The sequence below is a fragment of the Syngnathus typhle genome, linkage group LG9 (assembly GCF_033458585.1).
Source record: "Syngnathus typhle isolate RoL2023-S1 ecotype Sweden linkage group LG9, RoL_Styp_1.0, whole genome shotgun sequence".
NCBI lineage: Eukaryota > Metazoa > Chordata > Actinopteri > Syngnathiformes > Syngnathidae > Syngnathus > Syngnathus typhle.
The window spans coordinates 3,516,201-3,538,238 of NC_083746.1; the positions used below are offsets into that span (position 1 = coordinate 3,516,201).

Below are 22,038 nucleotides of genomic sequence, written 5' to 3' on the forward strand. Positions count from 1 at the left end.
ACTTCCGACACTAGTTGAGCCATTGTCGATCTAGGATGCAATAAATAACTCTTGACAGGAAGCTGTGTGACAAAATGTGACGATAACCCCAGGAAATGAATAAAGAATCACTGAGCCAGCCAACCTTTTTTCCTCTCGTCCCCAGCCAATGTGCGACAACCATGACGACGGCGAAACGGCAGCCATCATCCTGTGCAACGTGTGTGGCAACCTGTGCACCGACTGCGACCGCTTCCTCCACCTGCACCGACGCACGCGCTCTCACCAGAGACAGGTCAGCATTGGCTTTTTTAGGGAAAATTTATTCTTTTATGCTATGAGTTGGTGTTTTTTAAAATTACTTTTATGATGGTATTTGCCAGGTGTTCAAGGAGGAAGAAGAAGCCATCAAGGTTGACCTCCATGAAGGCTGTGGTAGGACCAAGCTCTTCTGGCTTATGGCACTGGCCGACTCCAAAACAATGAAGGCCATGGTGGAGTTCAGAGAACATACAGGTGATTTGACGCTCTGCACGCAACACACAACTGGGATACTGTAACTGCTGCTGTCTTCATTTTATGATTCCGGAATACCATGCTTTATTTTGTAAAATTTTACCCGGATGTCACGTATTATCGCATCTTAGATTGAAATGATCGGCCGTAAATCCCGTGTTACATCCCGGTTAGCTTTACGTGGAAACAAATGCGCTCTTTCCCGTAGCAGCGTGTCGTTTTCTAGTCATTCCTTATTTGTCCAAGCTATAAGCCTATACGTTTTTTATTGAAATTCTTTTCAAAGTCCTTTTTTTGACTGTGGAGAATTGGCTCAATAAAGATCTGTGAAAAGAACTGGAATCTCACATCCAATCAATGGGCAGCATAGATACTTTACCCTCTAACCTTCCTGGACATTTGTTTCCAGGTAAGCCTGCATCCAGCAGTTTGGATGCATGCAGGTTCTGCGGAACGAGGAATGGAACCGAGCTGTCGGCGGTTGGAAGTGTCTGCTCTGACCCCGATTGTCAGGTAAACCGTATTTGAGATGAAAAAAATGATCTTTAGTAGTGACAGCATAGAGAAGCATCCCTCTGAAATGTGATCACTCCACAATGTTGCGACTTATTTGTTCCACTCCCATCTGATGTTTTTCATTTCTGGTCGGACTGCCCTGTTTCCTCCCATTTGTAAACAAGGCAAAGTCACAGGCAAAGCAGTACGTAGATGCGGAATCATCAAAATTATAGAACGTACATGTCGTCCATCTACGATAACTTTCACTTCTGGAATTGAATTACGGAAATGAATTGAGCTTTTAGTTATGCGGTGGTGATGTGTTGTACCTTGTTCCTCGATGAAGCAGAATTTACATTCAAAACCTCCTTTTTCATACTTTCTTTTTTTTATCCCCCACAGGAATACTCCAAACTGGCGTGCAGCAAGACGCACCCATGCGGGCACCCGTGCGGTGGAGTCAAAAACGAGGAGTCGTGCCTCCCGTGTTTGCATGGCTGCGACAAGAACACGGGCTGCTTAAAGCAAGATGCTGACGACATGTGCATGATCTGCTTCACTGAGGCACTCTCTGCTGCTCCCGCTGTACAGGTAAGGAGTATGTCCATCCGCCCCGATGGATTCCATTAAGGAAAAGTCAAAGTCAGCTTTATTGTCAATCTCTCCACATGTCACAACACACAAAGAAACCGAAATCACAGAATGAATGTGTAATATTAATATTGTATTTATTTTATTTCTGATAAGAAAGGGAATATGGGGCTCTTTTGATACAGTAACTTTAAAGTGGATTGATTCATTTGACAGACTATAGAATATGGCTAACTTTATTGATTTCATATTATTCCAACAAAGTCTTCCAAATAAAGGCATCCATTTTAAAAAAAAAAAACAATTCCTCCAATCGGCATTGAGTAAATAAATTCCACCAGCTACCGAATGGAAAAATATTATCTATTTATTTTAGTGGCCGTTTTAGACCCCTAATAAATAATAATAAATGTACTGCTAGGTAAAGAAGAGGCCCATATTCTAAGAAAAAAAACAATGTCTAATTAAAAAAGTTATAAAATGCATTTGTACTGACAAAGGCCTCCTCTACAATAAATGTAATTTCTGCAGCTGTGAAAAGATATGAAAATAAACTCTTCATAAAAATAATTATCAGATTGTTGCCCAAGTCATATTTAAAAGTTTTGAGGAAACTTTGGTAACAGTAAAAGTCTTAAATTACCTCAGCAGTTAAGATAACAATTTGTACAAATAAAGCCTCCTCTGTAATAAATGCCCTTGCTGCAGTTGTGTTAAAAATAAATAAAACCATAAATGTAATAAAAAGTGACCTTCGTACAGTTAGGATAGATCCACAGGTACGGGTCTACTAGAATTTTTTTTAAGCTGCTGTCCCATGACTTCTTTTTTTCTTTACATTGTCCCCAGCTGGACTGCACTCATGTGTTCCACCTTCAATGCACCCGACGTGTTCTGGAGAACCGCTGGCTTGGGCCTCGCATCACGTTTGGCTTCATGTTGTGTCCCATTTGCAAGGTCGGATCCAAATTTCCTGTGAGCCTTTGTTTTCTTCCATTCTCATGCGAAACCACCTTTTCAAATGGTTTGAACTTTAGAACAAGATCAACCACTCAGTGATCAAAGACCTACTGGATCCCATCAAGGAGCTCTATGAGGACGTGAGGCGAAAGGCACTCATGAGACTCGAGTACGAGGGTCTACACAAGAGCGAGGCCATAACCACGCCGGGAGCGCGCTTCCACAACGACCCGGCGGGCTTTGCCATGAACAGATACGCCTATTACGTCTGCTACAAGTGCAAGAAGGTAGTTTTTAAACTAAACCGTGTTTAAATGATAGCAGTATGAGCTAACGTGGGTATTTTCAGGCTTATTTTGGGGGAGAGGCCCGCTGCGACGCCGAGGCGGGGCAAGGGGACGATTATGACCCCAGCGAGCTGATTTGCGGCGCCTGCTCTGATGTCTCCAGAGCTCAGGTGGGTAAATGATACCTGCACCATGCCCCACATGAAGTGCAGTATGTCATTTTATAAATACTAAGTGACTGGGATAATATACGAAGAAATACATTTGATGTTAAGCGCGGAACAAAAATCCCCAGTGCTCTTTATTGTTTCTGGTGAATGAAGTGACTTTTTTTGTACGGCAAAGGCAAATTTAAAACAGTTCAGGTAAGTTTCAAGTCGAAGGTTGGGCCAGGAACTTTTGAAAGTGCAGAATATATTTTCCTGTCTCCTTTCTATTCAAAAAGACAGTTAACATTTAATTTATTCACATGTACATACAGAATTAAGCATTGAAATTTCCCGCAAAAATATCCAAGGAACGTTAACCCAACAAAACTTTAACTTTGTAAATATTCAACTATGGAAAGAGTTTTGACCACATTGTCATTTCTAAGATTTAACAGGAAATGAATTGTACAATTGCAGTGACCATAAAAAGATTTTTCCTAAGACCGAATGGTGCACAACTAGAGGGAGCCCGCATACCACTAGCCTCACCTTGACAATCATTGCAGTGTATCAACATTCCCTCCAATCTTCTGAAAATAACAGTCAGTGTTGCTTTAGTGGGAATATCGAAGTTGCTGAGGTGTGTTCTCCATTACCTCCTACCAGATGTGCGCCAAGCACGGCACAGACTTCCTTGAGTACAAATGTCGCTACTGCTGCTCTGTGGCCGTGTTTTTCTGCTTCGGCACCACGCACTTCTGCAACGCCTGCCATGACGACTTCCAAAGGATGACTAGTGTCCCCAAAGAGGAGTTGCCGCATTGCCCCGCAGGTAAGCAGGAATTCTTCGAATGATGTTCACAAAAAACAGAACCGCTAAAGTCGAGTCGCCCAGAACTGAGGACATGCATGCTAAAAAAATAACTGAAACCGAGGACAACCTGTACTGAAAATTTGAGCTTTTAACCCGCTGCTCATTTTTATCCCAGGACCCAAAGGCAAGCAGCTGGAGGGAACCGAATGTCCTCTGCATGTGGTCCACCCGCCAACAGGGGAGGAGTTTGCGTTGGGCTGTGGCGTGTGCAGGAACGCGCACACCTTCTAACCAAGAGTTCCACCCTTTGGAACTGGTATTGTCCACTGTGATCTCTGGCCTGCTGGCTGGCCGGCTGGCTGGTTGGCTGGCTGCTGAAGTGCATTCAGCATGTGAAGCTTGGCCCCTCCCTGGGGGAAACATGTGCAGATTCCCAGGCTAGCCGAGAGCCTACAGCCTCTGCTGTTCTACTAACCCCGTCAGTATCCGGGCTCCATTTCGGAACCTGAGCGGATAAGACAAACAATGACTTAAAATATATATATACATAACAAAAGAAGAAAATAACGTGGCGTGTTTGCATGCGGCCGTCGTAGTCCCTCGGCTTCTCTCCGCGTTGCACACTTCTGGTCACCCGGGTGAAAGAAATTCATCTGGGTTATTTAAAAAAAAAAAAAAAAAAGAACAGGCCGTATTTCCAGCTTCCCAATTATTATACATTCAAAATGTCGTATGTAAAACATTTTTCGTAATCTTGTACAGTATTCAACTATGAAGTGCATACAAAAAAGTTGTCGGGTAAGACTGTTATGAGAATATTGTTCAGAAGGAAAATAGTGTACGATTTATCTAATCTTGTATATAATGCTATTATTCAAATTAGCTGTATTCTGAAAATTGCTACTTTTCACTTCACTTTTGTTTAATATAATCTGGGTTATGTTTTGAGCCAGAACTTTTAATGAAGTGCAATACTGGGCGTGCCTCCTGTTTTGCAGCTGTTTAAAAAAACAAAACAAACAAAAAAAAACTATGGAATGTATGTCAATAAAGCCACTGTACATTTTTATACAGTCGATGGCCCTGCTCTTCTAATTGTCACATCTATTCTTCAGTTATTGAGGCTGTGGAGGAAATATGGCTGATTCACATTATTTTCCGTGATAGCGGCGAACAATTGTGTTTGTGAAGGCAGCGAATGTTGCGTTCTCGTCACAGTTCGTTCAAGGTCGTAAGTTTACCAAATGTTCACCTGTATTAATCTTGTCGCAATATTTAAAATGCCTTTTTTTTTTCTTTTTTTTTTTTTTAAATGAAACAGCAGGTGTTTTCCCAGAACATTGACCCATTCGCCTGACTTTTGACAAGGGAAAAGTACTACACATGTACATCATTTCGTATGACAGCAGTTCCACTACGTCACTCAGCTGTCATCGATCTCACTGGGGTTTGTTGTTACCTCCGAGGAGCGCGCAATTACAACTGATGGAGAAGGTAGCAAAATACATTCATGTCATTTATGGTTGATGGAGTTGATTAGTAATAAACCAGGATGTCTGTTTGTCCAAATTTATTCATTGTCATTTATAAGAAAGCCTTAAATCAGTAGTACCGGTCCGTGGGTCACTTGGTACCGGGCCAATAAGCCACACAAAAAATATATATATATATTTTTATGGACGATTAATTAATTCAGGTCAAGAGGGCCCCCCCCCCTTTTTTTTTGACACCTTAGTGAGCTCCTCAGCAAGTTTTTGTCAGCTTCCGATAGGATATCAGCAATACCATTTGAGCGAAAATCTTCTGCTTTTTTTATGCAGTCGGCCATCTCAAAATTTATGAAATGAAAGTGGGACATCAAAATTCAAGCGCGTGTGGTTCATTAGCTAAACAAGTTAGGAAGGAATAGATGGATTTCAATCGTGGAGTCGAGGTCAAAGATTTTTGGTTGTGAATGAAAATTTTGCATTTTCCTAACTTTGCTGCTTCAGCCTCTTTCTTTTTCTATTCTAAACACGAGCCTAGCAGAATAATTATCCTTCTGATTAAAGGCACATTAGACGGAATTCCGTTTTTGTTGATTATGGCGGTGGACAAAAAGGGTCGTGTTTTCCATGAAGGTGACCACGTTTCCAATGAGCGCCAATGCTTTTATACTTCTGAGTGGCCGTGTGAATAGCACCCAGGTGATGAGAATATTTGTGTTTAAACACAATTGTAGATTGATGCTAAAAGGAAAAGTTTTTTTTTTTTTTTAACCGTATCCCGTTGTGCATTCATTGGGTTTTTATCCTCGGTGATCCATCCCTGACAGTCATTTCTAATGAGCCATATGCATTTACACAAGACAAGGCCTCACTTTGGCAATGATCAGAGGTTTGTTGGCAGCCGGAAGTGACGAAACTTGTCTCCCCTTTTTATTTTTATGATTTGCCGTCTTGTTTTGTTGCGAGTGAAAGGCCTCTGAGACGTCACGTCCACCCTCGCCGACTCAAAGGCGTGCAAACGTATAGGAGCTTTTTGTGACGTTACGTGTTCGGAGCTTTCTGTGACGTCATGTGTTCGGAACATTTTGTGACCTCACGTGTTCGGAGCTATTTGTGACCTCATGTGTTAGGAGCTTGTGACGTCACGTGGTGGCGGACGTCCTAGTGGTATCAGAACACTTTAGCCATTTGTGACTAGTATAGTCCGTCCATCATTTGCTTTGGAATCGAATTGTTTTGCAAACTATTTGCGTGGAATCGCCTCTGCCGTGAGAAATGAGAACACCACTGGCCGAGCACCTTCTGCGTCTTCTTGCGTTGAGCGCCGCGTGGACTTCGTCAAGTGAGTAATTTGCGATTTCGGAGTTGGATTGGTACGGAAGAGGATTAGGGCTGGCACAATTTTGGCGAGATTTCAAGAGATTTAAAATAAATAAATAAATGATCACTTTAACACTTCACTTTAAAGTCAGAAAGTGGTAATTCTCACTTTAAAGTCAGAATTCTCACTTTAAAGTCAGAATTTAGACTTTAAAGTCAAAATTGTCATTTTATAGTTAAAATAAGAATATAAAGTCGGAATTCAGACTTCAAAATGAGAATTCAGACTTCAAAGTGTCCATAGATATTCTTCACAGATAAGAAAACAAATGTGCTAAATTGAGCAAGCCTCTCATCAGTCCTGAATGCAAAGGTTCTAAGGTGGTTGTACCTTTAGGTCCTTTGCATTCAGGAATGATAAATAAACTAATAGAATAAAAATTAAAGTGACCAATGACTAATTAAAGGTTCCTGGATGATTTTGATTTTATTTCTTGTTTAACGAGCAAATGACGTTACCGGCGAATCCGTTATGACAAACTAAAAGTAAAGACTACGTCACCACTTTGAAGCACAAAAGGTAACCCGGTAACCCCCCCGCACCCCCCCGTGGGGCCCAGTTTCTTACAGAGAGCAGTACAGAAACCATCCACACGAGGGCGTATATGCTATTGTCTTTCGTGGGCGAAACATCAATAAATGTGGGGCTCAGTTTTTTACAGAGAGCAGTACAGAAACCATCCACACGAGGGCGTATTTGCTATTGTCTTTCGTGGGCGAAACATCAATAAATGTGGGGCTCAGTTTCTCACAGCGAGCAGTACATAAATCATCCACACGAGGGCGTATTTGCTATTGGCTTTCGTGGGCTAAGTGTACAAATTAGTGTACATTTTGCTAGGGCGAGAGACACTTCACTCTGACATCGGTTGAATAAAATATTTTCCCAACCAGCCGTGTGTCACAGAAGTTTTCCTTCCCCGAGCCAGCCACCTTTTTCACCGTTTGCTTTTGAAGACCAGCTGATCACCGAAGAGAATCTACCACACAGGTGATCCATTTTCATTTCGTCACTGGCAGTGAAGTGTATTAAGTGTGTTATTTGCATTTGAATGTCTTTTAGGACTTTAAAAATCTGAAAAAATAACACGGGAAAGTAAGTGCAAATGGAGAAACATGCACTGGAATAAATGCTGGTTACAAAAATATCCAATTTACTACTTGTCTTTTGAGTCAAAACCCGATACAAATGCCAAGACGCTGCTGACAGGACAGTTATGCCAGTAGCTCATACAAGTCTCAAATGTGTCCTCAGCTGATCCGGGCTCAACGTGTGAGGAAGGCTGGGTCCCTTTTGGCTCCAGTTGCTACAAGAAGATGACGATCGCCAACGGTTGGCTGGGGGCTCGATACGACTGCGTCTGGGAGGGGGGCGACCTGGTCTCCATCGCCTCATTGGACGAGGAAGACTTTGTGAAGAAGCAAATGGGCGACGATGACCGCTTCTGGATCGGACTCTCCAATCTGGTGAGACGCAAGCGCAAGCAGTTGATTCTCTACTGGTACGCGATTGACAACCGGGATTGGTCTCTGCAGAACTGCGATGAGGCTTGGTGTCGGTATGATAAGGCGCAAAACAAGCTGACTTGGTCGGATGCCCGTGTGACGGTGAGCTACTCCAACTGGGACTGGCGTCAGGTTGGAAGGCAAGTCTTTTTACTGTCAGGCATGGTTTTGGAGCCCCTTTCCAAAATGGGAAAGCGCACATGTAACGAAGGGAAAAAAAAAGCTTGTCAATTTTTCATCAGAAAGCAAGAAAAAATACTGCGAGTTTTTCACTTCTCCCGACAGCTCCAACATCGAGTCCTGTGCGTACGTCAACCAAGGCGTGCACAGAGACAGTCAACCAGGAAAGTGGCGACACAGCTCATGCAGATCATCCTTGCCATATATGTGCGAGCGCTCGCCGTACGGTAAGCCTGCTCAGGAGTTGTCATGTCGATAGGAACATTTCAATCGTGTGGTCTTTCTGCAGACTGCCCGGATGGCTGGCCGTGCGCCTTTAAAGACTTCGGTTACGATCGAGTGGAGTGTGAGTGGCTGCCACGCTTGTTTTTAACTCTTGCACTGTCTCGCCGTGCTTTTCAAATCCAAATTTGTTTGTGGCTTCAGCTTCTTCCTGCGACCCCGGCGACATGTTGTACGATGACTCTTGCTATCATTTTGGGGGGAAGATGGAATTTTGGAACGCTAGGAAATTCTGCGAGGGACGGAATAGTCACATGGCCAGCGTCCACTCAGCAGAAAAAGGCAAATTCTTGGGTGGTGAGCGCCAAGACAAACCGACATTCCCGCGATCATCCCGCAATGCTCACCAGCATCTTTGCAACTAGCGCTTGTTTTGCTTTTCTCAAGCTCACATGAGACGAGGACATGACCATGGTTGGTTGGGAATCTTCATGAAAAATAAACAGTTTTATTATACTGACGGAACATCTACGGTAAGTGAAATGTTAAGAGTGACCAAAAAAGTTGTCATTTGTCCAGAATGAAGATGTCGTACTGAAATGCAAAATGTAAAAAGTGAGATACAAAGTGTCATTTAAGCAGGAAGAGAAAGAAAAAACAAAGTCAAACTTTTGACCGTAATGGCCACAATATTACTAGAACAGCTAGGAAGAAATATTTTCCAGAAAATACGCTGGAACAAGGACAAAGCTGCAGTTTGATGGAAATTAGAATTATAATTGACAAGAGCAAAAAAAAGGAAAGGAAAAGTCATCATGCGCTCAAGTCACCTCCGTCATGTGGGCAGGCCGACGTCCCATGGGTTGGCGGGAAAGTACCTACATGGGGTGGCTCCGGCGGTGGTCTGAATCCAGATGGATCAGTTGAGACATTCATGGCTCTTAACAACTTTGTAACCATCTGCCAATCAGGTCTGGAAGTCACAACAGCTCCCTTTGCCCTTTCACGCTTTCATACTTGATCCCTCTTGCAGCCAAGGTTCGAGAGGCCGTTACTGCTCTTCCGCCATCAACATTGAGGCCAGGTGGGTGTCACATCTGTGGTCGCGCTCTTGTCGCCAGTTGGCCCTCAAGTGACACGGGTCTCGCTTGCAGATCGGAGCAAAAAGCTGGACGTGTGGGTAGACAACCCCTTTAACGACTTCTCCTACCTGCTCAACCACAAGTCTCGCAAGACCTGGCAGGAGGCGCGAGACGACTGCGTCGGCCGCGGAGGCGACCTACTCAGCATCACCAGCTCGTATGAACAGAAGTTCATACAAGGTAAACTGCCCGGAGGACACCATAGTAGCTCGCACAGTTTATGCCGCGTGGACTCCAGAAAGAACAACGTTGCTACACACGCACCTGTACGATGTTGAAACTCTTGATCGTTGTTTAACCTTGATCCAAAGGTCATCAGCTGACCGGTGCCTCTCTATGGTTGGGCGTCAATGCCAATATCACTGAAGGCAGGAAGTGGACTGATGGATCCTCATTCACCTACAAAAACCTGAAAGCAGGTTGGCCTATAACCCAGGGAATGTTTGTCGGTGACGAAACGGACATGTGCTTAGCATCTGTCGTCTCCTTCCAGGCATCGCTGGAGAAGGCCCCGGTGGAAGCTGCCTTTCCTTGCTCACTGCCGACGGCCGCTGGGAATTTGCCGATTGCAAAAAAGAAAGCAGCTACATCTGCAAGAGAAGAGGTAACGTGACGCTTGGCCGATTCGCACTGATGTTGTCAAACGCTAAGATTTGAGAAGGCTTCTGAAGTCTTCTCGATGAAATATATCAGCGTGCTTCTCTTTGTGAGCGTGTCAATTGTCAGTCATGGAGCTAACGCAATTGGCAAAGCTGGAATTAAGACTGCAGCTGGTCTGAATTTCTTGTTTTCCACCACATTTGTGGCAAAACGTTGATAATCCTGTGGTAAATGGTATTCGGTGATCTGTTGTTCTTTGGGAACAACGTGGCTGCCACAGGGAAGGAAAAAAAACATCACTGACAAAACAGCTGATTGGAAAAAGATTTTATTCCTCCAAGATGTTGAAATGTCTCGCGTCCAGAAAAATGCCAAGTTCCTCCCGTGTCCTCCAGACTCTGTGCGTTTTAAATTGAGTCTCTACCCTGAAGGATCACAAACCAAACCACTCATTGTTAAAACTCTGATCCCAGACAGCCGGTATCATTTCTATCCCCCGAAATGGTCAGAAACAAGACTGCTTGCTGATTAAATTGGATCGGAGCCGGCTGACCCATTTCTATTCTCTGTACTCGTACATCAGCGTTTCTTGAGGGCTAAAAGTACTCGCGTCCCGAGGCCCACACTCAACAGAGATGAGCTTGAAAAAGTGGAGCATGCAATATTTGTGAAATACAAATATACTACAATCCCCCCAAATGTTTCCTCAGTCGATCAGAAGTCATGTGATCTGGCCGACGGCTGGCTCCCTTTGGGCTTCAGTTGCTACAAGAAGATGGTGACCCCCAACGGTTGGCTGGGGGCCCGGCACGACTGCATCTGGGAGGGCGGCGACCTGGTCTCCATCGCCTCACCGGACGAGGAAGCCTTCGTGAAGGAGCAAATGGGCGACCACGACCCCTTCTGGATCGGACTCTCCAATCTGGTGAGACGGAAGCGCAAGCAGTTGATTCTCTACTGGTACGCCACTGACAACCGGGGATTGGTCTGTGCAGAAATGTGACGAGGCTTGGTGTCGGTATGACAAGGAGCAAAAGAAGCTGACTTGGTCCGATGTCCGCGTGATGGCGAGCTACTCCAACTGGGACTCTCGTCAGGTTGGAAGGTAAAAAGGTCACGTCTTTACGTCCTTTTACTGTCAGGCAAGGTTTTGGAGCCCCTTTCCAAAATGGTGACGAGGGGGGAAAAAAGGCTTTTGTCAATTTTTTATCAGAAAACAAGAAAAGAAATACTGAGATGCTTTTCACGACTTGTCCCGACAGCGCCGACGAAGAGTCTTGCGCGTATGTCAACCAAGGCGTGCACCGCGACAATCAGCCAGGAAAGTGGCGACACGGCTCGTGCGGATCATCGTTGGCCTTCATGTGCGAGCGCCCACTGAACGGTAAGTCTGCTCAGGAGTTGTCGTGGCGATGTCGAAAGGAACATTTCAATCGCGCGGTCTTTCTGCAGACTGCCCAGAGGGCTGGCCGTGTGCCTTCAAAGACTTCCGTTACAATCGAGTGGAGAGTGAGTGGCTGCCACGCTTGTTTTTAACTCTTGCACTGTCCCGCCGTGCTTTTCAAATCCAAATTTGTTTGTGGCTTCAGCTTCTTACTGCGACCCCTTCGACTTCCTGTTCGACGATTCTTGTTATCATTTCGAGGGGATGAAGAAGGTGCAGTGGGCCGCCGAGAGGTTTTGCAGAGAACGCCAAGGTCACCTGACCAGTGTCCTCTCAGTGGACGAAGGCAATTTCTTGGCAGGTGAGCGCTAAGACCAACTGTCAACCAACAAGTGGATGCTCTTTTTGTGCTGAAGCGCTTGTTCCGCTTTCCTCAAGCTCACATGCGAGAAGGATTTCAGCCTTTTGTGGGACTGAGGAAGAAGGAAAACAAGTGGTTTGACGGAAAACCAACAGTAAGTAAAAAATTGACTGCAGTCTAAAGAAGTTTGCCTTTACCCGAAGGCCAAAGATTGGAATTGTAGTCATATAGCAAGAATAGAAAAATGCTTTTTAAGTATGGTATATAAGCTGGAACATTTGAGGAACAAAGTTTCCGTTTCTCCTTTAGAATGGTTTTAAAATTAACAAGACAACTTAAATGAGTTAAAAAAAAGAAAAAAAAAGGAACCCGTTTTGTGGGCGAATAAAACGGGATGACATGACGAAACTGGTCCCAGTATGAAAAAAAAAAAAGAATCGGTCTTTCCAAAGTACAGAATTTGACGGAATTCCGGAGAATAAAACGGGATGACATGATGTCCCAGTTTGCAAAGTTTTCACTGAAACGCTGGAAGTTGTGATTTCCCCAGAAGAAAGTTGAAATGCTACAACACAATGGAAACAAAGGACTCATTCGAGCAAGCGCAACACAAAACACACTCAAGTGGTATCCGCCGTTTCGTCCGCAGTACAACGACACGCAGTTGATGGGAAAAAAATCGAAAGTATCCGATGAGTGCTTTGCTCTGTCAGCTTCTGGACAAGTTGATGAGTGGTCCTGCACTAAAGAGCAGCCATCTATCTGCAAAAAAGGTTCGCAAGTCACCACAGCTCACTTTGCCCTTTAACCTGTCGTTATTCTCATATCTGATCCCCCCCCTTGCCTTCTTGCAGCCAAGGTTCGAGAGGCTCTCCCTGATCTGCCATCAACACGGGGACCAGGTGGGCGTCCCACCCCCCAGCCGACACGTGGTCGGTCGGTCAGTCGCCACTTTGCTTTTGCCCTCAAGTGACACGGGTCTCGCCTGCAGGCGGGAGCGAAAAGTGCGGCTGGTGGATGGACAACCCGTCCAACGACTTTTGCTACCTGCCCAATTACAAGTCCCGCAAGACCTGGCAGGAGGCGCGAGACGACTGCCTCGGCCTCGGAGGCGACCTGCTCAGCATCACCAACTCGTACGAGCAGAACTTCATACAAGGTAAGCTGCCCGGAGGACACGATGGAGGCTCGCAGAGTTTATGCCGCAAGAAGAAACAACGCAGCTACACCATTGTTTAACTTTGATCCAAAGGTCTGTACGCACTTCCACTGACCAGTCCCTCTTTGTGGTTGGGCTCCCATGCCAATATCACTGACGGCATCGAGTGGATTGACGGATCGATGTCCACTTACAAAAACCTGAAAACAGGTCTGCCTATAACCCAGCGAATATTTGTCCGCGACAAAATGGACGAGTGCTTAGCATCTGTCGTCTCCTTCCAGGCATCGCTGGAGAAGGCCCCGGTGGAAGCTGCCTTTCCTTGCTCACTGTCAACGGCCGCTGGGAATTTGCCGATTGCAAAAAAGAAAGCAGCTACATCTGCAAGAGAAGAGGAAAAGGCATGATTTGATATTTGTCTTATTCTTAGAGTTGTGTCATCAGATGTCAAGTATTAAGGAAGGCTTCTTCTGAAGTCCCACAATAGTAGTAGGCAGGCATTTCTTTGTCGGCCCCGCAGTTGACACGATTGGCAATAACTTACACTGCATGTGCTTGCTTACTGAAATGTTAGTTTCCACAAAATGGTGGCAGGAATGCCATTCATTACGTGTGGATAATTCTGTATTTCTGCAATTCTATGTAACTGCATAGTCATGGTGTCCTCAGCCAATCCTGAATCAGCATGTGAGAAGGGGTGGAGTCCTCACCGCTCCAGTTGCTACAAGAAGATGGCAACCCCCAACGGTTGGGTGGGGGCCCGGTACGACTGCGTCTGGGAGGGCGGTGACCTGGTCTCCATCGCCTCTTCGGACGAGGAGGCCTTTGTGAAGAAGCAAATGGACGAGAACCCCTTCTGGATCGGACTCTCCAATCTGGTGAGACGGAAACGACGGTTGTTGGTTCTCGACTGGTATGCGATTGACAATCGGGATTGGTCTCTGCAGAACTGCGAAGAGGCTTGGTGTCGGCATGATGACAAGGCGCGAAACAAGCTGACTTGGTCGGATGCCCGTGTGACGGTGACCTACTCCAACTGGGATTCACGTCACGTCTTGAATGTTAGGCAAGGTTTTGGGGCCCGTTTCCAAAATGGGGAAAAAAGGCTCTTGTTAAAAGAGAGCAAGAAAAGAACCTCCAATTTATCCTTTTTGTAAGATGCTTTTCACGACTTGTCCCGACAGCTCCGACAAAGAGTCCTGCGCGTACGTCAACCAAGGCGCGTTGATCGAGAGTCAGCCAGGAAAGTGGCGACACGGCTCGTGCGGATCCTCGTTGGCCTTCATGTGCGAGCGCCCGCTGAACGGTAAGCCTGCTCGGGAGTTGTCATGTTGATGTCGAAAGGGACATTTCAATGGTGTGGTCTTTCTGCAGACTGCCCGAAGGGTCAGTCGTGTTCCTTCAAAGACTTTGGTTACGATCGAGTGGAGAGTGAGTCGCTGTCACCCTTGTTTTTACTCCTGCATCGTCCCGCCGTGCCTTTCCAATCCAAGTTTGTTTGTTTGGCTTCAGCTTCCTCCTGTGACCCCGGTGACTTCCTGTTCGACGACTCTTGCTATCATTTTGAGTGGAGACGTAAGGATTGGCAGTTTGCTGAGGAGTTTTGCATGTCACAGAATGGTCACTTGGCCAGCATAGACTCAGAGGACGAATTAAAATTCTTGGCTGGTGAGCGCCAAGACAAACTGATGATCACGCGATCGTCCCGCAATGCTTCTCAGCATCTTTGCAACTAGCATTTGCTCTGCTTTCCTCAAGCTCACGTGCAAGATAATAGAAGATATTGGCCTTTCATGGGACTCAAGAGGAACAAAGACAAGACATTTTCCTGGAGCAAGGCGCCTGCAGTAAGCGAAACGTCGACACAGCAGTCTAAAATGTTGGCATGTATCCAGAATGACATAGGAGAAAACCAAAGTTGGCTTGGTCACAATGTTGCAAGAGCAGAAAGAATATTTGTAAAGTTTCAAAGGGGGCTGGGCCACAAACACAAATTGATTTTAAGAAAAATAGACAAGCTTGAATAAAATACAGTCATAAGTTTGTCTGGTCATATAAAAGTGCAGAATTTTACAGATGGACAGTCTGAGAATAAAATGGGAACACTGAAATTTAACTGGAAGAGTAGATGTTATAAATGGAGTAATGAGAAAAAAGAATTCTTAATGTTTGGAAAAAAGTTGCAACACCAAACGCACTCAAGCGGCATCCGCCCTGTCGTCCGCAGAAGAACTTCACGCTGAAGGGGGGAAAGTCTTTAGGACGTGGTGACTGCGTTGCTCTGTCAGCTTTGGGAGAATTTCACGAGTGGCCCTGCACTAAAAAGCAACCATTCGTCTGCGAAAAAGGTCCAAAAGTCACTACAGCTCACTTTGCCCTTTAACCTCTCGCTGCTCTCTCATATTTGATCCCCCTTGCGTTCTTGCAGCCAAGGTTCGAGAGGATCTCTCTAATCTGCCATCATGGGGACCAGGTGGGCGTCCTACCATGCAGCCGACAGGTGGTCGGTCGGTCGCCACTTGCCCTGAAGTGACACGGGTCTCGCTTTCAGACTGGACCGAAAAGTGCGGCTCGTGGGTGGAGAACCCCTACGACAACTTCTGTTACCTAATCAACAGCAAGTCCCGCAAGACCTGGCAGGAGGCGCAAGACGACTGCCTCCGTCTTGGAGGCGACCTGCTCAGCATCACCAACTACGCGGAGCAGATCTTCATACAAGGTAGGCTTACGGGCTCGATCGGGACTGTTGGTTGAGAACCTTGCGATAATGTCAAACGGATTTATAACCATGATACGTATAAGCTTAAAGACATTCGCTGGTGTCATCTTATTCATGTTTGATCCAAAGGTCTGTCCGGCGGTTATCGAAACATTACTTCTTGGTGGTTGGCCACCAAAAGCGACATCACTCAAGAGGGCATCAAGTGGGCTGACGGGTCTCCCGTTCGTTACACCCACTGGACCACAGGTTGGTCCAAATGCCGTCCAATATTTGTTGCCGACGGTCTGGAGCAATGGAGAGGAGCGCTTAGCATCTGCCGTCTCCTTACAGAGAGCCCTAGTAACCCCTCTGGGGAAAACTGCCTTTACCTTCCCACTAAACGTAAACTGGGAAAATGGAAATTTGACAACTGCCAGAAGAGGAGCAGCTACATGTGCAAGAAAAGAGCAAGAGGTAAGATGTGACTCCTGGTCACTATTGGTTTTGATGCCCATCTTTGGCTTTTGCCTTGCAGGACAGAAACCGGAACCTCCACACCATGACGGTAAGTCAGTCTCCCCGAATCCTGAATGTTGACGTCAAAAAGATGGGAGATGGACAAAAGACAACAATGTTGCGTTCGCAGGTTTTCGGGAGATTCTTGTGTGCGACCAGAAGAAGCACGTCGAGCTCTTTTGCCAGAGTGATGGTCAAAGCGTCATCCGCATCCAGTCGGCCTTCTACGGACGGAGGAATGGCAGTGTTTGTCCAACTGGGAGCGGAAAAAATGGTAAGACAGGACATAAGCGATGTCGTCGCCGCTGCGTTGCATTTTGCTCCGACCAAATAAGCTTCCGCTCGGCCTTGTGACTTCCAGAGACTTGCGTTGTCCAAGGAGCCCTCCCTCACTACAGGCGAAAATGTGACAACCGTCAATATTGTCTTGCTGACCCTTTCGAGGGGGTCGACAACTGTCCTGCAGTCTCCAAATACCTGCACATGGTCTACAGCTGTGAACGGAAAGGTGGGCTTCACGTCTCCGTTGTCTAATGTGGTATCTCCCAACCAGAGTTGGGGTATGACGACACCATTGAATGGTCTGTTCTGCTACGGACGTTGATGCGACGACTAAAAGGTTCAGGGGTCCACTCGCCATTAAAGCTTGGCAACCATTGGCCTAGTGAATCGACGACGCCTAGCAATGCCCAGAACAATACAATACAATGATTCAGTTATCAGGTATGCCTTTCAGCAACATGATTCTGGGTTGTCCTCAGTGTGTCTTGACAGTTTGGTCAAGGCGGACAAGCGCATTGACGACTCAGCGTTTGAAGCGTCCTCCTCTATGACCGACGCCAGCCCCGAGAAAGCTCGCTGGAGTAGTTATTCCTGCTGGAGACCGGCACAAGATGGTACGTAGACAACTGACGGCTACTTCGGCGCTGGCAGTTTGGTGTCCTGAGGGAACTTGTGTCCTGCAGCCTCCACCAGCTGGATCCAGGTGAACCTTGGTCATGTGAGAAAGGTGACTGGGATCGTCACCCAGGGCTGTCCTCACGCTAACCAAAGGTCCTGCGTCGTCTTTGCGATGAAGACGAGTGTTGATGGCAAAAGCTGGACTGAACACCCGGACGAAAAGGTGAGCCAGTCCACCTGACGCCAACCGGGCTGTCCAAACTTGCCATTACAAACGAGAGTGCCATTTCTAGTTTACCAGAGGGGGGGACCACCAGTTTGGCTCGCCGTTGTCCGCTCAGTACGTCCGCATCCTGCCGCTGGAGAGCAGCGTTGACTTCGGCCTCAGTTTCGACCTCTTGGGATGCGCACGTGACGGTAAGCGGGTCTCTCCCTCCGCTGCCGGGAAAAACATACAACCTATCTTTTGACGTCACCTTTTGTCTGACAGATGCGATGACCTGTGACAGCACGTTCAACAGCCTCCACTTGACCAAGGCAATGACGTGAGTCGCACTTGCCACGGCGTTTCCACGGCGGTGAGCGCCTGTCGTTAATTTGCTCGTCCTTCCATGCCTTCTGCAGGTTCCACTGCCCACCCAAGTGTGCCGACTCCCAACACAATGTCACAGGGACCTTGGTCTACAATGAGGTACGTGACGCTTGGACTGGAGAGGCACTGGCTCTTGCCAAAAATAAACATTTCAAAGAGGAACTTACATTTCAAATGGGATTTTCTTTTACATTTCCAAGGTCCAAATTAGTTTGTCATTTCCACACACCAATCAGGAAGGCTACATTATTTTAGACGGGCAGAACGGCAGCATGCGCAGTACCCATATGATCAAAATTGTGCCCTGACATGCAAGGGGGAGAGCAAGGGGTCAAATCCTCCCTAACCGTGAGCTGCCAGTTGAGTTCTTGACTTGATGTGAGTGCAGGACTCAAGCGTCTGCATGGCCGCTATTCACGCCGGCGTCATTCGTAACGACATCGGAGGAGACTGCATTGTGATGAAGGCCGTGGCAAAGAACGGCTTTGCTGGCTCCACCCAGAACGGGATCACCTCCCTCAAGTGAGTGGCCAACGTTTATGGCAAAGTATCAATAAGAGGCCCAGCTCATTGTCACGTTTACAACCTGCAGGAGTGCTGACTCGACGGATAAAGCCTTCACGTTTGCAGACCGAGGTGAGTTCACGGAGCATTTTTCCATGTTAAGTGTTCAACCACTACTAACCTCGCACGGGATGTCACCTGCAGAGCCGAGATGCTTGGATGAGTCCTGGGAGGAGTTTGCGGGCTTCTGCTACAAAGCTTTTGAGGACAAGAAGAATTGGGCTGATGCTCAAACTGTCTGCATGAAATTGGGTGCCAATCTGGTGTCCATCCTTTCGGAGGTGGAGGAGAAGTGGGTCAAAAAGGCCTCCGACCTCGGTGCGCAAACAGTCTTTGTAGAAACTACTCGATAGACGGAATACCTGAACGCTGGGTGAGAGATCTGCTCGCCTTTGTCCTCTGCAGACACCAGCGACATGTGGACCGGACTGAATGACCTGAGTGTACTCGGCATGTTTGAGTGGTCGGACCACCACGAGGTGACTTTCACCAACTGGGCCCCAGAAGAACCCAAAAACTCGGAGAAGGACTGCGTGGCGATGTCGCAAATGGTACGTGGCCAATTGAGCACTCGCGAAAACATCCGCACGATCCACTAAAACCCATCTTGCTCATCTTTCAGACTGGAAAATGGAAGCAGATGAGCTGCGAGCTACCCAACAGCTTCATGTGCAAGATGCCCAAAGCGCATTATGCATTCACCTCAGTGAAGGCAGAGGAGAGCCATTCTGGTGACAGCATACTCTGGCACAGAAACAATCTCACCAAGTCAGCGAATGTAGTGAGTTGATTTTTTTTTCCCTCTCTCTGCATAAATAGTGTTGAGCATTTTTTTGTTATCCTCCCATGTTTCTGGACAGGTTGAAAGGACAGATTTCCACACCATTTTATTTCAGTGTGAGATCTTAGCATTCGCATGGGAAGATGTTTTGCCCAGTTATGTTTTGATTACATGCAGGTTGCTGGATCAACTGTCGAGCTGAAGGGAGGTCTCCGTGTGAACGACGTCATCACCATCACAGGACGAGCAAATAAACTGGCGGATTGGTACGAGGACAATCACCCACTGCCGCACGGGCACAAGAATGCTAATACCGCGAACACACAGTTGTACATCTGTGTTGCAGGTTTAAAATCAACCTGTTTGTGCCTGACAACGAAACCGACAACATGGTCGCGCTGTTCCTCAAGTTAAACTTTGTGACCAAGAAGATTTGGCTGTACTCCAAAGTGAGCACAACTTGGGACAAAAGAGAGGAGCATCCCACACAAAGCTCTGGACCCGGACAAGAAGTCAAGGTGACATGAATTTCTGCACACACTCGCACTTCCGCCTTACAGTTTCGGGGTTTCCCAACTTTTGTGTGGAATTTTCCTTACCTTTGTTTGGTGCCAGTTAATTAATTGTATCTAATTGTCGCTCCATTGTTTGTTCATATGTGCAAGGCGTATTCATACAACTGTGGCTGTCAAAATCTATTCCATCTGGTAGAACCTCCCTAAACATACTTCGATCTTAATAAACAATTGAGTGTTTCCTATGGGAAGCGACCATTTACTGGTTGAAGAGCACCGAGCCGAAGGTTGGAGTGATTTTCTTCCCCAAACTACAAAACGTATGGAATGGAAATGTCAGTCAAAAAGAATTGTTCGAACCTTCCCACCCCTCGTGATGCGACTCAGAAATGTCCACAATAGCATGAATTTTCTTCCAATCGCTAGCAGACTTGCCCACAAGTCCCCCGAAAATGTCACATCTTCCGTCTTTGCTCACCGCCATGCCGTTCAAGTTCATCACATGCAATGTGTCCTGTTGTCGCTCAGGTTGCCATCAAGTGCGCCGAGGATCATTTCCTGATCACAATCAACGACCTCGACGAGGTGACTTACAAATACCGAGAGGCCAATCTACAAAGCATCACGCAGATGATCGTGTGGGGTCACGTGTCCATCAAGGACATCAAGCAAAGCTCCGCTTAGAACAGCCTGTGCTAAAATTTGAGGACGGACGTCGTCAAATTGTTTTTGGCACAGCCTTTTCCACCAGCCATAGATGGTTTGTGGAATAATTGTACAAAAATAACCACTTTATAGTTTAATCGAATATTTAATCTTAGTTTAATTGGCTATTAGAAAAAGCCAGACTTCCATGCTTGATTTTTTTTTCTTATTAATAACCTTTGCGGATCCTGGCTTTGTTTATTGCATTGAAATGCGCAGCATTTGCAGTTAAGATAGTTTTCCTGGCCCGATCAAGAGACCCTTTTGACTGATAGTATGATGAGTAATGATAAGAAAATGCAAATTCTGCAGAAACTTGGGAATGGGGAATGCTAGCGAATGATGTGAAAAGGTGAGAAATAATGACAAGTGAGAAAAACGGTTAGCGAGAAAAACGATAAGCGAGAAAAAAAACGGTAAGCGAGAACGGTCAACGAGAAAAGCAGTACGATAAGCGAGGTGAGAAAAACATAAGCGAGCGTTAAGCGATAAAAAAGCGGTAAATACTAAGCGAAAACGTAAGAAAAATGGTAAGCGAGCAGTAAGCCAGGAAAAAACGGTAGGCGAGAAAAAATGGTAAGCTAGAAAATACTAAAACGTAGGTGAGAAAAACGGTAAGCGCGCACTAAGCGAGAAAAAAACGGGAAGCAGGAAAATACAGAGCGAAAACGTGAGAAAAACGATAAGCGAGCAGTAAGCGAGCAGTAAGCGAGGAAAAAATGGTCGGCGAGAAAACATGGTAAGCTAGGAAATAAAACAGATGAGAAAAACGGGAAGCAGGAAAATACGAAGCGAAAACGTGAGAAATTTGAAACATGACATTTATGAAACCTTGCTTGGGAATATTTAAAGTCCTCCCGTCCATGAATGTGCAATGCCAAACTGGAACGATGTAAATGTGAAATGTCGAATGTGCCATTTGGAATGAGGGGGGAAAATGTTGCTATTTGTGAATTTTGCAAAAACATTTTTTGGAATGAAAAGCACCCATGACATGAATATTTGAAATATGTTGAAATGGGAATGGGGTGAATCGGATGAATAATGTGTAGCACGTCAAAAAAGAGGAAAAGCGGAATAAGAGTTAATGGTGTATGTGTGAAGGGAGATCTGGCGATGATGCTTGGAGAACTAACTAGTCGAGAGTCCTGTTTCAACGAGTATTTTTTTTCTTTCTTGATGACAAAAGCCAGTGTAGTGATTTTCTTGTCAATATATTCAATAAAAGTGCATGCTAAAAAGACAATGCCTCAATGAGCCGTGTCCTTGATTCCTTGCTACTTCGCGTTTCGTTTATCGCAGCTTCACTACATCGCAGATTTGTTTATATTTAAAAGTCAAAATAAATAAATTGAGGAAACGTGTCTATGCTCCAAATGTTTGTTTACATTCCTTTAGAAGTCCATTTTCGCGTGTTAGTACGATCGCGAATTAGCATCTTTCCGCTAACTCGTTAGCCTGCCCAGTACTTCTCGTTGGTGACCCTACTTCGCGGATTTCACTTGTAGTGGGTGGTTTTTGGAACCAATTATCCGCGATAAACGAGGGA

General features: G+C 45.9%; 2 protein-coding genes across 15 annotated transcripts in view; both read left to right on the plus strand.

The window, feature by feature from the left end:
• Positions 1-4,867, plus strand: part of mycbp2 (MYC binding protein 2) — a 50,876-nt gene extending 46,009 nt beyond the window's left edge. For all 14 annotated transcript variants that reach the window (XM_061287903.1, XM_061287914.1, XM_061287911.1 and 11 more), the window contains 9 exons: positions 146-274; positions 363-495; positions 905-1,008; positions 1,396-1,584; positions 2,434-2,541; positions 2,622-2,831; positions 2,894-3,001; positions 3,647-3,812; positions 3,970-4,867. In XM_061287903.1, coding sequence (XP_061143887.1) covers positions 146-274; positions 363-495; positions 905-1,008; positions 1,396-1,584; positions 2,434-2,541; positions 2,622-2,831; positions 2,894-3,001; positions 3,647-3,812; positions 3,970-4,085 — 1,263 coding nt within the window. In that variant the 3' untranslated portion in view covers positions 4,086-4,867. The remainder of the gene's footprint in view (positions 1-145; positions 275-362; positions 496-904; positions 1,009-1,395; positions 1,585-2,433; positions 2,542-2,621; positions 2,832-2,893; positions 3,002-3,646; positions 3,813-3,969) is intronic.
• A 1,316-nt stretch (positions 4,868-6,183) lies between these two features.
• Positions 6,184-21,720, plus strand: LOC133159390 (C-type mannose receptor 2-like). The gene is made up of 50 exons (XM_061286345.1): positions 6,184-6,623; positions 7,917-8,128; positions 8,198-8,294; positions 8,410-8,574; positions 8,637-8,693; positions 8,774-8,926; positions 9,017-9,102; positions 9,417-9,540; positions 9,603-9,653; positions 9,724-9,891; positions 10,023-10,130; positions 10,205-10,315; positions 11,022-11,236; positions 11,307-11,416; positions 11,574-11,695; positions 11,764-11,820; positions 11,901-12,056; positions 12,134-12,210; positions 12,706-12,829; positions 12,911-12,958; positions 13,048-13,215; positions 13,309-13,425; positions 13,500-13,616; positions 13,870-14,093; positions 14,163-14,326; positions 14,400-14,521; positions 14,590-14,646; positions 14,728-14,883; positions 14,974-15,062; positions 15,443-15,563; positions 15,644-15,688; positions 15,767-15,934; positions 16,064-16,183; positions 16,268-16,390; positions 16,452-16,481; positions 16,563-16,706; positions 16,794-16,940; positions 17,194-17,328; positions 17,398-17,555; positions 17,626-17,749; positions 17,823-17,877; positions 17,957-18,023; positions 18,313-18,446; positions 18,517-18,560; positions 18,633-18,806; positions 18,894-19,039; positions 19,111-19,269; positions 19,447-19,535; positions 19,616-19,787; positions 20,313-21,720. Exons 1-50 carry the CDS (start codon positions 6,557-6,559, stop codon positions 20,466-20,468), a joined length of 6,033 nt encoding a protein of 2,010 aa, XP_061142329.1. The 5' UTR covers positions 6,184-6,556; the 3' UTR covers positions 20,469-21,720.
• Positions 21,721-22,038: the final 318 nt, after the last annotated feature.